Source organism: Aotus nancymaae, unplaced genomic scaffold (assembly GCF_030222135.1).
Source record: "Aotus nancymaae isolate 86718 unplaced genomic scaffold, 86718_ANA_hifiasm-v0.15.2.pri h1tg000158l, whole genome shotgun sequence".
Classification (NCBI taxonomy): Eukaryota; Metazoa; Chordata; class Mammalia; order Primates; family Aotidae; genus Aotus; species Aotus nancymaae.
Genome location: NW_026988573.1, coordinates 154653 through 170440, shown reverse-complemented (window position 1 = coordinate 170440; position 15788 = coordinate 154653). Strand labels below are relative to the sequence as shown.

Below are 15788 nucleotides of genomic sequence, written 5' to 3'. Positions count from 1 at the left end.
CTTCTCTGTGTTATTCTGACATTTAGAAATGCCCTTTGATTTCTTTTGAGATTCCTCATTTTGTGTTTTCTTTCCTTTTTTGAACAGAATGTTCATTCTGTTATGGAAAATTGTAAACATGAAAGTAGCGAGAATGGTGTAATAAACCCCCCATCCATCACTTAGCTTTATTATCCATACATGATCAACCTTCCACTTCCCTTTGGATTAGTTTAGAGCAAATCTTAGATATTAGAGCATTTCATCCACAAAATATTTTAGTATGTATTTCTAAAAGATAAGGACTTAAAAAACAGAAGAATACTATTATCGTTTTTTGAGATGGAGTCTCACTCTGTCACCCAGGCTGGAGTGCAGTGGCATGATCTTGACTCACTGCAACCTTCGCCCCCCAGGTTCAAGTGATTGTCCTGCCTCAGCCTCCCAAGTAGCTGGAGTGCACCACCATGCCTGGCTAATTTTTTTGTATTTTTAGTAGAGACAGAGTTTTGCCATGTTGGCCAGGCTGGTCTCAAACTCCAGACCTCAGGTGATCTGTCCACCTCAGCCTCCCAAAGTGTTGAAATTACAGGCATGAGCCACTGCGCCGGCCAGAAAAATACTGTTATTGCATCTAAAAGAATATATATATATATATATTTTTTTTTTTTTTTCAAGACAGAGTCTCACTCTGTCACCAGGCACCAGGCTGGAGTGCAGTGGTGTGATCTCGGCTCACTGCAACCTCTGCCTCCCAGGTTCAAGCAATTCTTCTGCCTCAGCCTCCCAAGCAGCTGGGACTATAGGCGCATGGCACCAAGCCCAGATAATTTTTGTATTTTTTAGTAGAGATGGAGTTTCACCATGTTGGCCAGGACGGTCTTATCTTTTGACCTCCTGATCTGCCCGCCTTGGCCTCCCAAAGTGCTGGGATTACAGGTGTGAGCCACCGTGCCCAGCCCTAAAAGAATAATTTATTTATTTATTTTTAAGACGGGGTTTCACCATGTTGGTCAGGCTGGTCTTGAACTCCCGACCTCAGGTGATCCGCCCGCCTTGGCCTCCAAAGCGCTTGGATTACAGGCGTGAGCCACCACGCCTGGCCCAAGAATAATTTCTTAATGTTGTGTTGGCAGTCATTGTTTGAATGAATGGAAATGATTGTCTAGAACTGTTTATTATGGTCAGTATATTCAAATCAGGATCAAATAAGATTTGTACATTGCATTAATTAGTATCACGTCTTAAAATTTGCAGAGAATCCTGTTTTCTTATCCGTGTTCTTGCTGTATAAAATATACAATAAACAATGTAGACCACTGTTTATTGAATGAAGTAATAAACACATTATGTTCTGCATTTAGGTTCGGCGTTGGGCTATCTTGACTGCAAGAAACTTGGGGAAAGTGGACAGAGATGATTATTATGACTTACAAGAGGTTTTAACTTGCCTTTTTAAAGTCATTGAGTTGGGGCTTTTGGAGAGTCCAGACATTTATACTTCTTCTGTCCTCGAGAAGGGTAAACTGATTCTTCTGCCCTCACACATGTATGATACTACCAACTACAAAAACTATTGGTTAGGTGAGTATTGTTCCTACACTAATATTATTAGTATTTCCCTATAGTTCTGTTTTTTTGAGACAGAATCTTGCTCTGTTGCCCAGGCTGGAGTGCAGTGGCACCATCTCCGTTCACTGCAAGCTCCACCTCCCAGGTTCGAGCAATTATTCTGCCTTAGCCTCTTGAGTAGCTGTGATTACAGGCGATTACCGCCACACCTGGCTATTTTTTTATATATATTTTTAGTAGAGATGAGGTTTCACCATTTTGGCCAGGCTGGTCTCGAACACCTGACCTCAGGTGATCCTCCCTCCTCAGCCTCCTAAAGTGCTGAGATTACAGGTGGGAGCCCCCACACCCAGCCTTATAGTGTCCTAAAAAGGAAGTGTTCTCTTTTGGTGATCTGATAAAAATTGCTAAAGATAGGATTTTATAGTTCTCAGTTTTTATTCTGTCATTAAATTGACTTAATTATTACACATCTTGTTATTAAACATTATCCTAGATGCTTTCTGTATAAGAGTTACATTTTCAAGTGCTGGCAAATGAATCAAATCTTATTTAAAAGTTATCAGCATTGTTTACTAGTCCTGTAGTGGCTTAAAATAGTTGTACACCATTTCCTTGATTCCAAATCTTAAGGTCATGTGTCATGATTGGCAGTGATTTTTTTTCTTTTCTTTCTTTCTGGTATATGGAATATGGTACATCTTAAAACTGAAGGCTTCTTGTATTGATGAGATAAAAGTTACATGGTAGTTATCTTAGAAATTGTTTTCTAATCATTTTCCACTTTCACACTTGAATTAGTGTAAAGTTCTGTTACTTGGGAGCAGTTGTGTATGAATATCTGAGACTTAAATGTTTGAGAAACTAAATACTATAATGCTATCTTGCTTCATCTTCCTGTCTTGTTTTTCTTTTGCAAACTAAACCAGTGAAGGCATTAGAATACTATTATTTCATCAATTCAAGAAAACTCTAAATGCTCTTACAGGTATTTGCATGTTGCTGACCATTCTTGAAGAACAAGCCATGGATTCACTATTGTTGGGCTCAGACAAACAAAATGATTTTATGCAATTAATACTTCACACCATGGAGAGGCAATCAGATGGTAATAAACTTTACTTGCCGAATGTTTTTGAGTATGGTGATGATGATGATGCACTTTAAAAATTGATAGTGTCATTGCAGGAATTGGTATATGTTGTGGAGAAAAGAATTTTTCTGGTTTATTAACAGATTCAGTCTTTTTTTTTGAAATGGAGTCTCTTGTTGCCCAGGCTGGAGTACAATGGTGTGACGTTGGCTCACTGCAACTTCCACCTCCTGGGTTTAAGCAATTCCCCTGCCTCAGCCTCCCAAGTTGCTGAGACTACAGGTGCACACGGCCACACCTGGCTAATTTTTTTGTATTTTTAGTAGAGATGGGGTTTCACCACATTGGCCAGGCTGGTCCTGACCTCAGGTGATCTGCCTGCCTTGGCCTCCCAAAGTGCTGGGATTACAGGTGTGAGCCGCCATGCCCTACCCAGATTCAGACTGTTAAATCAGAAAGGACCTTTAGAATTTAATTCAACACCTTCTTTTCATAGAAGAAGGGAAGTTAATCTAGTTTTTCATGATGAAAAAGTTGGTGGGAGGATGAAAATCAGAACCTCTGGGAGATCCATTTGTAAAGATATTGTGGTTAACATTGTGGGAAAAGCCTTCTCTGTCCCATGGCCTTCCTTTGTCTACCTCTTCGTTTCACTGCTTCTCTGTCCAGTACAGTAACTGCTAGCCACATGTGATTATTAAAATTTAAGTTAATTAAAATTACAAATGCAGTTATTTGGTCCCACTAGCCATATTTCAAGGCTCAGCAGCCATATGTGCCTGCACCATGTTGATGAACGCATAGACAGAACAGTTCCATCGTCACAGAATATTCTCTTGGATATGTTGCTCTAGATAGTCTAGATAATGAGGCCTAAAACTTGTGATCGTGTTTATTATTAGATCCCAACCTCCTTTTGCTGATGCTTGTGTCATACTAATCATGAAAGATCTGTAATTAAATAAGTGTTTCTAATCTTGATGAAGTAATAAATTACATCCAAGTATACCAGATCCTATGAAAACATTACAAATATTATTTTTTCCCTTCATTTACTTCTCTTCAGGCAACTTGAATGTTGTATATAAACTCATTTGTGGGAGATTCTAATATAAATAATGTTATTCTTTTGTTGATAGTGCATGTGTGTGTGTGTGTGTGTGTGTGTATATACACTTTTTTTTCATTTTGAGGCTGAGTCTCTCTCTCACCCAGGTTGGAGTGCAGTAGTGCGATCTTGGCTCACTGCAGCCTCCGCCTCCTGGGTTCAAGCGATTCTCCTGCCTCAGCCTCCTGAGTAGCTGGGATTACAGGCGTGCACCACCACACCCAGCTAATTTTTGTATTTTCAGTAGAGATGGGCTTTCACCATGTTTGCCAGGCTAGTCTTGAACTCCTGGCCTCGTGTGATCTGCCTACCTTGGCTTCCCAAAGTATTGGGATTACAGGCGTGAGCCACTGTGCCCAGCCTGTGGCATATGTTTTCCTGCTAGATTATTTCTGATTAAGGCTGTTACTCTTTTGCCAACATTTACTGCATATATTGTTTATTTCTTTCTCTGTACCTAACTACATATATAATTCTGTCCTTTCTGCTAAGCTATCTCCCTTACCATTTTCAAAAAAAACCTTTTTTTGTTCCCTTTTGAGACAGGATCTCACTCTGTCTCCCACCCTGGAGTGCAATGGCTCAGTCAGGTCTCACTGCAGCCTTGACCTCCCAGGTTCAAGTCATCCTCCTGCCTCTGCCTTCCTAGTAGCTGGGACCACAGGCATATGCCCCCTTACCCAGCTAATTTAAAAATTTTTGATAGAGATGAAGTCTCACTATGTGGCCTAGGCTGTTCTTGAACTCCTGACCTCAAGCAATCCTCCTGCCTCCCATAGTGTTGGGATTTACCGGCGTGAGGCACTGAACCCAGCCTTGTCTTCAAAGTTTTAATTACCTCTTTAAGAAACTTTATAATTGTCTTCGCCTAACTACTTTCTTATTTGTGAGCTCACTAGACACAGGCACTGTTTCAGATATGGTGGAGGATACAAAAATATATGAGAAAGTTCAAATGACTTGATAAAGTCTGAGAAGGATGAGGAATTAAAGTCACATGTTCTAGGATGACTTAACAACTAGCAGTAACTGAGTGAATTCAAGCACTTGCCTCAGAAGAGTACTGTAGATGACTAAAGTGGGGGAAAGTTTAATATAGTAGGAGGCATTTAAGCTGGACTTTTAAGGATGGATAGAATTTTGATAGGTTGTCCTAGTAGCGAAGGCATTCTGTTGCTTATTTTGAAGAAAGCCAGTGATCTATTTTTTGCTGTAGATAGTGTGTGATTATGGGAATATGAAAAATAAAAATGGAAATAAACAGTAGATCTAGCTCTTTTAAGTTCTTGGCTAAGGACTTTGAATTTTCTTGGAAGACATTACGGAGCCATTGAAGGCCTTTGAGTAGGGCAGTATCTTGCTACTGCCTGTCTGATAGAGAAGAGGGAAAGTGTTGGAAGAAAGAGCTTGTGATTAATGGAAGTTTCTGCAAGTTGGATGAAAAGTAGATAACAGCAAAGCCATGTTGAGATACAGATGAATGAAGAGTGTGTATCTTTGCCTTACCCTTAGCTAAGGAATTTAGAGCCTTATGCTAGCTGCATGACATAAAATTCAGGATCATGCTTAAACAGAATTTCTTGTATTATGGGCTTCATGTAGATCTGTAAATACCAAGTTTCTTTCTCTCTATTTTTTTCTTCACCTTTTCTGTTATTGGAAGATGGAACTATAAAGTTTAGGGAAGGGTTGAGGAGCTGAGTTAGAAAAGGTTGTTTCTGATACGGCAAACAGGGTGTGAAAAGATTGTGTTTACCTAGACTGTTTTCTTGCCCATTAAATAATTTGTTTGCCATTAATTTTTTTTTTTTTTTTTTTTTTTGCAGAAGCATCATATTATTGCTTGAAAAAAAATTTTGAAAATGTACTTGCTTTTTAAAACTTACGTGTCTCTAAGGATTGGTGGTGTGTTACCTTAAATTATTTGCTGCTTGGCTTTTAGTTCTAACCAGATAAAGAATGCTTAATTCTCAATATATTTTTGTACGTTTTTCTAACCATTTTGTAATTCAACGATTGTGCCATTGTATTTCAGATGATAGTGTGGATCCTTTCTGGCCAGCATTACACTGTTTTATGTTGATTCTGGATCGTCTTGGATCTAAGGTCTGGGGTCAACTTATTGATCCTATTGAAGCATTTCAAACCATTATCAACAACACAAGCTACAATAGAGAGATTCAGCATATACGGAATAGCTCTGTAAGGTTAGTTCAGCTAATGTCAGGATTTAAGCATCTCTACAAGAAAGTGTGTTACAGCTAAATTACTTAACAAGAGGTGTTTCTTCCTTTTTTTTCTCCCCCTTCATTTCAGTAATTTCTATTTATTCTTAATATTTAAGGACCAAGGTAGAACCGGAGTCATATTTGGATGATATGGTGACGTGCAGCCAGATTGTATACAAATTTAATCCTGAAAAGACCAAAAAGGTATTAAAAAAACACTTTGAAAATTTAGATGATATTTTATTGCCTTTATCTTGTGTAGACAGTGTTTGTTTGTTTGTTTGTTTTTTGAAACAGAGTCTTGCTCTCTCACCAGGCTGGAGTGCAGTGGCGCGATCTTGGCTCACTGCAACCTCCACGTCCAGGGTTCAAGTGATTCTCCTGCCTCAGCCTCCCCAGTAGCTGAGTAGCTGGGATGACAGGCACATGCCACCACACCGAGCTAATTTTTGTATATTTAGTAGAGACAGGGTTTCACCATGTTGGCCAGGATCCTCTCCATCTCTTGAGCTCGTGATCTGCCCACCTGGGCCTCCCAGTGTTAAGATTACAGGGGTGAGCCACCACGCCCGACCGACAGTGTTTTATGTAATTTGTTGAGTTGTTGATTTTACAATATGTAGCTGTTCTCAATCTACTGCTAGGTAAAAGGCCTTCTCATTGAACAGCAGATGTATCGTATGTAGGCGAAGGTGGACTCTAAACTACAATGTGCATACTTTGGAAAATTCTTTTTTTTTTTTTTTGAGACAGAATCTCACTCCGTCACCAGGTGCCAGGCTGGAGTGCAGTGGCGCGACCTCGGCTCACTGCAACCTCCGCCTCCCAGGTTCAAGCAATTCTCTTGCCTCAGCCTCCCGAGTAGCTGGGACTACAGGCACGTGCCACCATGCCCAGCTAATTTTTTTGTATTTTTAGTAGAGACGGGGTTTCACCATGTTGGCCATGATGGTCTCGATCTCTTGACCTCGTGATCCACCCGCCTCGGCCTCCCAAAGTGCTGGGATTACAGTCATGAGCCACCGCGCCTGGCCGGAAAATTAGTTTCTAAGTACATTTGAGAAAGATGGAAAGTTTATGGGGACATAAGTGGCATGAGTAGAAATTAAAACTAGCTAGTGGAAAGAAGGTCAGAGTATATGAAGGTGGTATAAATTTGCCTTTTCATGAAACTTTAACCTCAAAATTCAATTTATATTTCAGTTTCTTGGGAGTTAGGTATATTGTGATTGTGATATAATTGTATGTCATAATTATACCATTGTATACCATAATAATGATGTAAACCAAAATAAGAGAGTTGAGAAATATATTTTTGTTAATGATTTGAGTGTTAAACCTATCATAAATGGTGCTTATTTATCTGAACATGAGCATTTCTTTCTTTTTAGGATTCTGGATGGAGAACAGCCATTTGCCCAGATTATTGTCCTAACATGTATGAAGAAATGGAAACGTTAAGCAGTGTACTTCAGTCGGATATTGGCCAAGACATGCGTGTTCATAACAGCACATTTTTATGGTTCATACCTTTTGTTCAGTCCCTCATGGATCTTAAGGATTTGGGTGTGGCTTACATAGTAGAGGTTATTCATCATCTGTACTCTGAAGTCAAAGATGTCCTCAACCAAACAGATGCCGTGTGTGACAAAGTCACTGAATTTTTTCTTCTAATTTTGGTATCAGTGATTGAACTGCATAGAAATAAAAAATGTTTGCATTTGCTCTGGGTAAGTTCCCAACAATGGGTGGAAGCTGTTGTCAAATGTGCCAAGCTTCCTACCACTGCATTTGCACGGAGTTCTGAGAAATCATCTGGAAATTGCTCCAAAGGAACAGCAATGATATCATCACTGTCGTTGCATTCAATGCCATCTAATTCTGTACAACTTGCTTGTGTGCAGCTGATTAGAAGTCTCCTTAAAGAAGGTTATCAGCTTGGGCAGCATTCTCTTTGCAAGCGATTCTGGGATAAGCTCAACTTATTCCTTAGAGGAAATTTATCTCTAGGTTGGCAGTTGACTAGTCAGGAAACCCATGAGCTACAAACTTGCTTAAAGCAAATTATTAGAAACATAAAATTTAAAGCACCTCCATGTAACAGTTTTGTGGATCTGACTTCTACATGTAAAACCTCTCCTGCATCTTATAATAAAGAAGAAAGTGAGCAAATAGGGAAGAAGTCTAGAAAAGATATGCATTGTTGGGGAGATTCCAGCCCAACATTTTCTAAAGAACCAATGAAAGTGCAAGACAATATATTGATCAAAGCAGATAACAGTATAGAAGGTGACAATAATAAGCAAAATTCTATAAAGGATGTAAAACTAGAAGACTATCTCTCAGCTGGATCATGCTTAAAGCAGGGTAGTAAAAACCTTTTTACTAAAAGAGCTGAAGGTCCAATTAAAATAAGTACAAGGAAGCAGAAGTCTGTAAAAGAGAACTCTTCATATACACCAAAGAATTGTACTTCAAGAAATGGTCCAGAAAGGGGATGTGACAGAGGAATAATAGTATCAACACATTTATTGACTGATTCTAGCACTGATGCTTTGGAAAAAGTGTCCGCATCAAATGAAGATTTCTCTTTAAAGGGTGATGCTCTTGCTAAAACCTCAAAACGAAAAACAAAGGTACAGAAAGATGAAATCTGTGCAAAGTTATCACATGTAATAAAGAAGCAACACAGGAAGAGTACTTTGGTCAATAATACTATCAGTTTAGATGAAAATCTGACTGTATCTAACATTGAGGGTTTCTATTCAAGGAAAGACACAGGAGTTCAGAAAGGAGATGGTTTCATACACAATCTTTCTTTAGACCCTGGTGGTGGTCTGGATGATGATAAGAATGAAGAACAAAAATCTCAGAACAATTTATTGCCAAAAGAGAAACAATTAAAGAATGCAGAGTTAGATATTTTCTCTTCCCATGAAAACAATTGTAAAATACAGGAATGTCATGTTGTTGATAAAGATTTGATCCCCTTTACAGAAATGACCGATACTTTAGTGAAGAAATCTTCTTCCTTTAACGATCTTATGACTGTACTTAAATCAAGAGATAAGGAGATGAGTAATAGTACCAATCCGATTTCTTTTAGCTTGACAGGAGAACAGGCTCTTGTTATCAGTCCTAAATCTGACACCTTAACGGATTCTCAGATAGACAGAGACCTTCACAAATTATCTTTAATAGCTCAAGCCAGTGTTATTAAGTTTCCATCAGATTCACCTCAGAACTCATCCCAGCTACAAAGGAAAGTGAAAGAACATAAAAGATATTTCACAGCTAACCAAAATAATGTTGGAGATACCTCCTGTGGACAGGTTATTATTATTTCAGATTCCGATGATGATGATGAAGCAATCCTGAGTCTCAAGAAACTCACTAAACAGGACAAAATATGCATTGAGAAGGAAAGCCCAGGGCAGCACGTTTCAATAGTTAATAGTAAGGAGGAAAAGAATCCAGTAAAGGAAGAAAAGACAAAATCTCTTTTGCAGCTTGAGGAATGTGATTCTCAGTGTTTTGAGTTTGAAAGTCCATCTGAAGTGTTTTCAGTTTGGCAAGATTATCTAGACAATAATTCAGTTCAAGATGATGAGAAAAATTGTTTGACTCATATAGCCAATATCACAATTGATCAGGGTTGTACAGATTATGTATCTGAAGCTGTTAAAAAAGGAGCAGAGGGCATTGAAGAACCCACGAGACGACAGAACAGTAGTATTTCTGTTGAGGAATTTTGTGAAATTGAAGTAAAAAAGCGTAAGAGAAAACGATCTGAAAAACCAATGGCTGAAGATCTTGTGAGGCCTTCATCTTCTGTCATAAATGAGGGCCAGTCTGATACTAATAAGAGAGATCTTGTTGGAAACGATTTTAAAAGTATAACTGGAAGGACTACAACTCCCAATTCAAGTATTCAGAGAGCCACTACGGTTTCACAAAAGAAGTCTTCAAAGCTTTGTACTTACTCAGAACCTGTCAAGAAAGTTCCAGTTTCTAAGAACCCTAAGAAAAAGCATTCAGATGCCAAAAAAGGACAGAATAAGAGTTCCAGTTACCTAAGTTGTAGGACAACTCCTGCTATAGTGCTACCAAAGAAATTTCGTCAGTGTCCTGAACCAACTTCAACAGCTGAGAGACTTCGCCTGAAAAAGGCTCCTCGTGTGGCATTTGAGTTGTCCCAACGATCATTAGATTATTTAGCTCAATTACGTGATCATGGCAGAGCTGTTGGGGTAGTTGATACTCCAAAAAAGACTAAATTAATTCCTCCTCAGAACCTGTCTGTCAGAAATAATAAGAAACTGCTGATTAGTCAAGAACTTCAGATGCGAAGGCAGATGAGACCCAAATCACAAAAAAATAGAAGAGGACTTTCTGGTTGTAAAAGTACAGATGCCACAAGAACAGGGCTGCATACAGCACAGAAATCTGACACATCTGTACCAGAATCTGATAGGTCAGATTATAATTGTACAGGAAGAACAGAGGTTCTTGCCAACAGTAATGGAAAACAGATAATAAAATGCATGCCTTCTGAACCAGAAGCCACAAAAGCAAAACATGGATCTCCAGTGACTGATGATGTTTGCCTTTTGAACCAGTGTGATTCTGTAGTGTTAAATGGAACAATACCAATAAATGAAGTAATTGTCGCTACTTCAGAGGACCCTCTAGGTGGAGGTGATCTGTCAGTACATCATATAGAAACGGCAACTTTGAAAGAGGGTGAGCCTGACCCCAGCAGTGATACAGAGGAAGATAACTTATTTTTAACACAACACGATCCTGAAGATATGGATTTATGTTCGCAAATGGAGAATGATAATTATAACTTCATTGAACTAATTCATGGAAAAGATACAGTTCAGGTTGAAGAAGATTCTGTAAGTCGGTCTCAGTTGGAATCTTTGAGTGGCACAAAGTGTAAATACAAAGATTGTGTTGAAGCCACGAAAAAGGATGAATACTGCCCGGAACACTCTGAAGTGAAAGCAGCAGATGAAGATGTATTTCGTAAACCTGGCTTGCCTCTTTCTGCATCTAAATCTTTGAGACCTACCACTGCTAAGATTTTTAGCTCAAAGAGTACTTCACGAATTGCTAGTCTTTCTAAATCTTTGGAATCTTCTTCAGCCCTTTCACCATCTGTAAAAAATAAATCAAATGGGATACAGTCAATTTTGAAAGTAACACAGCCAACTCCCCTTGGATCTCAGAAGCCAGTGAGTGAAATGAAGAACTCATGCAGTGTTCTTCAGCCTCAGTCTCCAAGTAATTCTGATGGGCAAGGTTGGAAAGTTCCATTTGGTGAAAGCAAATATTTTCCATCTTCCTCTCCAGTAAACATTTTCTTGTCATCGCAGTCTGTCTCTGACACCTTCGTTAAAGAGGTCTTAAAATGGAAATATGAAATGTTTTTGAACTTTGATCAGTGTGGGCCCCCTGCAAGCCTTTGTCAGTCCATCTCAAGACCTGTGCCTTTCACATTTCATGATTGTGGAGATTATTTTAATGTTTTTTTCCCTTTGATGGTATTGAATACTTTTGAAACAGTAAGTATGTGTTTCATTTGTATGCCTCTTCAAACTTTTCAAGTTACCTCTTTACCTTGCTGAGTAAAACAGAGTATAGTTAGTTCAATCATTACGCGGGTGTGGTGGCTGGTGCCTGTAATCCCAGCTACTCGGGAGGCTGAGGCAGAGAATTGCTTGAACTCAGAAGATGAGAGGTTGCAGTGTGCTGAGATTGCGCCACTGCACTGCAACCTGGGTGACAGAGCAAGACCCTGTCCCCAAAGGAAAAACAAAAAGTATAGTTAAAATGGTTGATCTTTTTGATTTAGATACTGCTTTTAGGTTTCATGTTGAACAGACATTTGTGCCAGCCACTGTTCTAGATACTGGCAGTATGGAGGAAAAACTTTTTTTTTTTTTTTTTGAGACTGAGTTTTGCTCTTGCTGCCCAGGCTGGAGTGCAATGGTGCGATCTTGGCTCACTGCAGTCTCCGCCTCACAGATTCAAGTGCTTCTCCTGCCTCAGCCTCCCAAGTAGCTAAGATTACAGGCATGTACCACCAGGCCTGGCTAATTTTGTATTTTTAGTAGAGATGGGGTTTCACCGTGTTGGTCAGGCTGGTCTCAAACTCCTGACCTCAGGTGATCCACCAGCTTCCCAAAGTGTTGGGATTACGGGCGTGAGCTGCTGTGCCCAACTGGGAAACACTACTTAACCCTCTGCCCCTTGGAGCTGAGATACAACTCAAGGTGCTAATGTACCAAGTCCAGAGGTAACACAGGAGGAAATGTTTATTGATACACAGGTAAAGGAAGACTTCTCAGAGGAGATAGTTTTTCATCTGCATTTGTTTTGTTTTTAAGTAACAGCGACCTTTGCTATGGTTTTCTTGAGGAGGTGGCAAAGGGTGAATTACGTTGAACACAAAGTAATCCGAAATTTCTCTTTATACATCGGACTTCCCAGTTTCTTACTCATCATAGCAGCTGCTCTGTGTAACAGCCTTCCCACCCCCAGCACATCCTATTCTGGTTCTTCTCTTTAAGAGTCTTAAGAAATAAGACTCTTAAAACCAAACATTGTTGAGGTAAATATTCATGACTCATTAACTTAATAGATATTTGAGTGCCCAGTATGTGCCAAGTGCTCTTACAAGCGTCGGGGGTAAAGTGGTGAACAAGACAGATGAGGTCTCTATGCTCTGGAAGTGACCATTTCAGATTGAGATAAGGACTTGAGTATGATCTAGAACAAAGGGAACCAGGGCACTTTCTGGAGAGATCAGATAACCTCTGAGCGGATGGTATTCACACTGAGACTCAAGTGACTAGGAGTTAACTATGGGAAGTGTGTTCCAGGCAGAGTGAAGTGCAAAGACACTCTGGATACAATAAGATTGGAGTGTTGGAGAAGGAAGTGTAATGTACAAAGGGACAAGTCTCCAAAAGAAAATGAGTGAATTGTTAATACTGTACATGACAAGATAAATGGCTTTTATAAAACTTGAGTCAGTATATCTTCATAAATTTACTTTACGTTTAATCTTTTGATCAATTTGTGCCCCCAGTTTTAGCCGTTGTTGAGAGCGGCCTTGTTATTTTTCTTTTTTCCCAAGGTATTTTATTTTTGTTTTAGCAGGAGTTGCTTTATTTTCAATAGAAAGCACTAAATTGCTTAGAAGCCATTCACAACCCTATGAGGGATAGACACATACTTCTGATTTTATTTCCTGAGTTAAAAGATACTAAGATTTATTTCTTTCAGGACTTTTTTGTAGTCTCAGCTTTTTAAAAACAATGAGCACAAGTTCCATTTTTACATACACAAAGTTTAAAATAGACTTGTATGTGGCCTATTATAAAAAAAGAGTGGATTGGAACATTATTCATAGTAGCCAAAAAGTGAAAACAACCCAAATGTGCGTCAGCTGATGAATGGATAAGTAAAATATGGTCTGCTCCTACAATGAATGGAATATTATTCAGCCATAAAAAGTGAAGGGCCAGGTGCGGTGTCTCAGGTCTGCAATCCCAGCACTTTGGGAGGCTGAGGTGGGCGGATCATAAAGTCAGGAATTCGAGACCAGCCTGGCCAATATGGTGAAACCCCATCTCTGGTAAGCAAAGTACAAAAATTAGCTGGGTGTGGTGGCACATGCCTGTAGTCCCAGCTACTCGGTAGGCTGAGGCAGGAGAATTGCTTGAACCCCGGGGGGGCGGAGGTTACAGTGAGCCAAGATTGCGCCACTGCACTCCATCCTGGGCAACAGAGCAACACTCTGTCTCATAAAAAAAAAAGTGAAGATCTTGTGTTGACTAATGAACCTTGAAAACATTGTGCTGAGTGAAAGAAGTCAGGTACAGAAGATCACTTATTATATGATTCCATTCATATGTATTATCCAGAATAGGCAAATGTATAGAGACAGAAAGATGAGTAGTTGTCAGGGAAAGGAGGAGGGGGAATTGATTGGGACTGCTAATAGGTATAAGGTTTCTTTTGGGGTGATGGAAATGTGGAATTAGTGGTAATGGTTGCACAGCATAGTAAATAAAACCATGGTACTAAAAATCACTGAAATGTACACTTTAAAATGGTAAGTTTTATGTTGTGTTAAATATTCTATTTAAAAAAATTTACTTTAAAAAGAGAATACATTTGATTAGCAACAGGTTAATAAAGGTGTCTAGGAAAACCTGAAATCTTCAGATAACTTTTACAAAAGATGAACCCCTTTATGATTGCACTCTGGAAGGCAAATGTGATCTGAAGGATGCCATAGCATGGTAAAACCCAACATTAGTTTCATTCTTTATGGTAAGGTTTTGTGCTTAGGTGCAGTAAAATCTATATTTTGTTATATATGTGAAAGATGAGAACACCAGAAACTCTGAGTGAAAGGGTGGGGTTGTTGACCATTGACACTTCATTAGGAAGCCCCACCCAGGATGGAGTGCAGTGGCACAATCTCAGTTCACTGCAACCCTCGCCTCTTGGGTTCAAGCAGTTCTCCCGTCTCAGCCTCCCAAGTAGCTGGGACTACAGGCACCTACCACCATGCCTGGTTAAGCTTTGTATTTTTAGTAGAGATGGAGTTTCACCATATTGGACAGGCTGGTCTCGAATTCCTGACCTTGTGATCTACCAGCCTCAGCCTCCCAAAGTCCTGGGATTACAGGTGTAAGCCACCATGCCCGGCCATAATCATAAATTTTTAAAGAGAATTTTCTCAGGGACACAAGAAAACCTAATTATAACCAAACAGTGTGTTTAGTCTGTGGAAATACTTTTATCAAAACATTATATTTAACTATTTGATCTGAAAAAATGTTTTTTTCTCTTTTTTATTTGAGATGGGAGTCTTGCTCTGTCACCCAGGCTGGAGTGCAGTGGTGCGATCTTGGCTCACTGCAGCCTCCACCTCCTGGGTTCAAGTGAGTCTCTTGCCTCAGCCTCCTGAGCAGCTGGAATTACAGGCGTGTGCCACCATGCCCAGCTGATTTTTTACTTTTAGTAGAGATGGGGTTTCACCATGTGATCAGGTCTTGAATTCCCGACCTCAGGTGATCCACCCACCCCTTCCTCCCAAAGTGCTGGGATTATGGGCATGAGCCACTGCACCTGGCTGAAAAATGTTAAATTACTAAATTATTAGGACATCCAGTTTTGTAGACTCTATTCTTCTTAGTTACTGGGAAAAAAGAAAACTCAGACCTCCTTTGAAGATGAAGCCTAACTAGATATCTGTCTTTCTTGTCTGGAATGGGAAGAAAAGGAACGTAGTTTGCTTCTTTAGTGCTTTGTGAGATTGTTACATTGCCACTGACTGGAAAACTAGCCGGGCTTGGTGGCTCATCTGTAATCCCAGCACTTTGGGAGGCCAAGGCAGGCAGATCACCTGGGGTCAGGAGTTTGAGACCAGCCGGCCAACATGGTTAAACTATCTTTACTAAAAAATTGCCTCAGTGTGGTGGTGCATGCCTGTAGTCCCAGCTACTTGGGAGGCTGAGATGGGAGAATCTGTTGAACCCAGGAGGCGGAAGTTGCAGTGAGCTGAGATCCCGCCATTGCACTCCAGCCTGGGTGACGAGAGCGAATCTCTTTCTCCCGAAAAAAAAAAAAATACTTGGAAAGCCACAGTATATTTATCTCTGTTCATTGTATTCTAAATGTTCTTACGTTGAGGGAGCTTATTTTCTTTTTATTGTTTATTTTTTACAGCAGCTGACAACTTTTGAAAGGAGCTCGTTTTCTAACCATCTGCATGATTTTACAT

The 15788-nt window shown here is 39.7% G+C and overlaps 1 protein-coding gene across 5 annotated transcripts in view; it reads left to right on the top strand.

Moving 5' to 3' along the window:
• Positions 1–15788, top strand: part of SETX (senataxin) — an 87223-nt gene that overhangs the window by 25727 nt on the left and 45708 nt on the right. For all 5 annotated transcript variants that reach the window (XM_021674095.2, XM_021674098.2, XM_021674097.2 and 2 more), the window contains exons 6-10: positions 1344–1563; positions 2540–2659; positions 5788–5959; positions 6097–6184; positions 7372–11550. In XM_021674095.2, the coding sequence (XP_021529770.2) occupies positions 1344–1563; positions 2540–2659; positions 5788–5959; positions 6097–6184; positions 7372–11550 (4779 nt within the window). The remainder of the gene's footprint in view (positions 1–1343; positions 1564–2539; positions 2660–5787; positions 5960–6096; positions 6185–7371; positions 11551–15788) is intronic.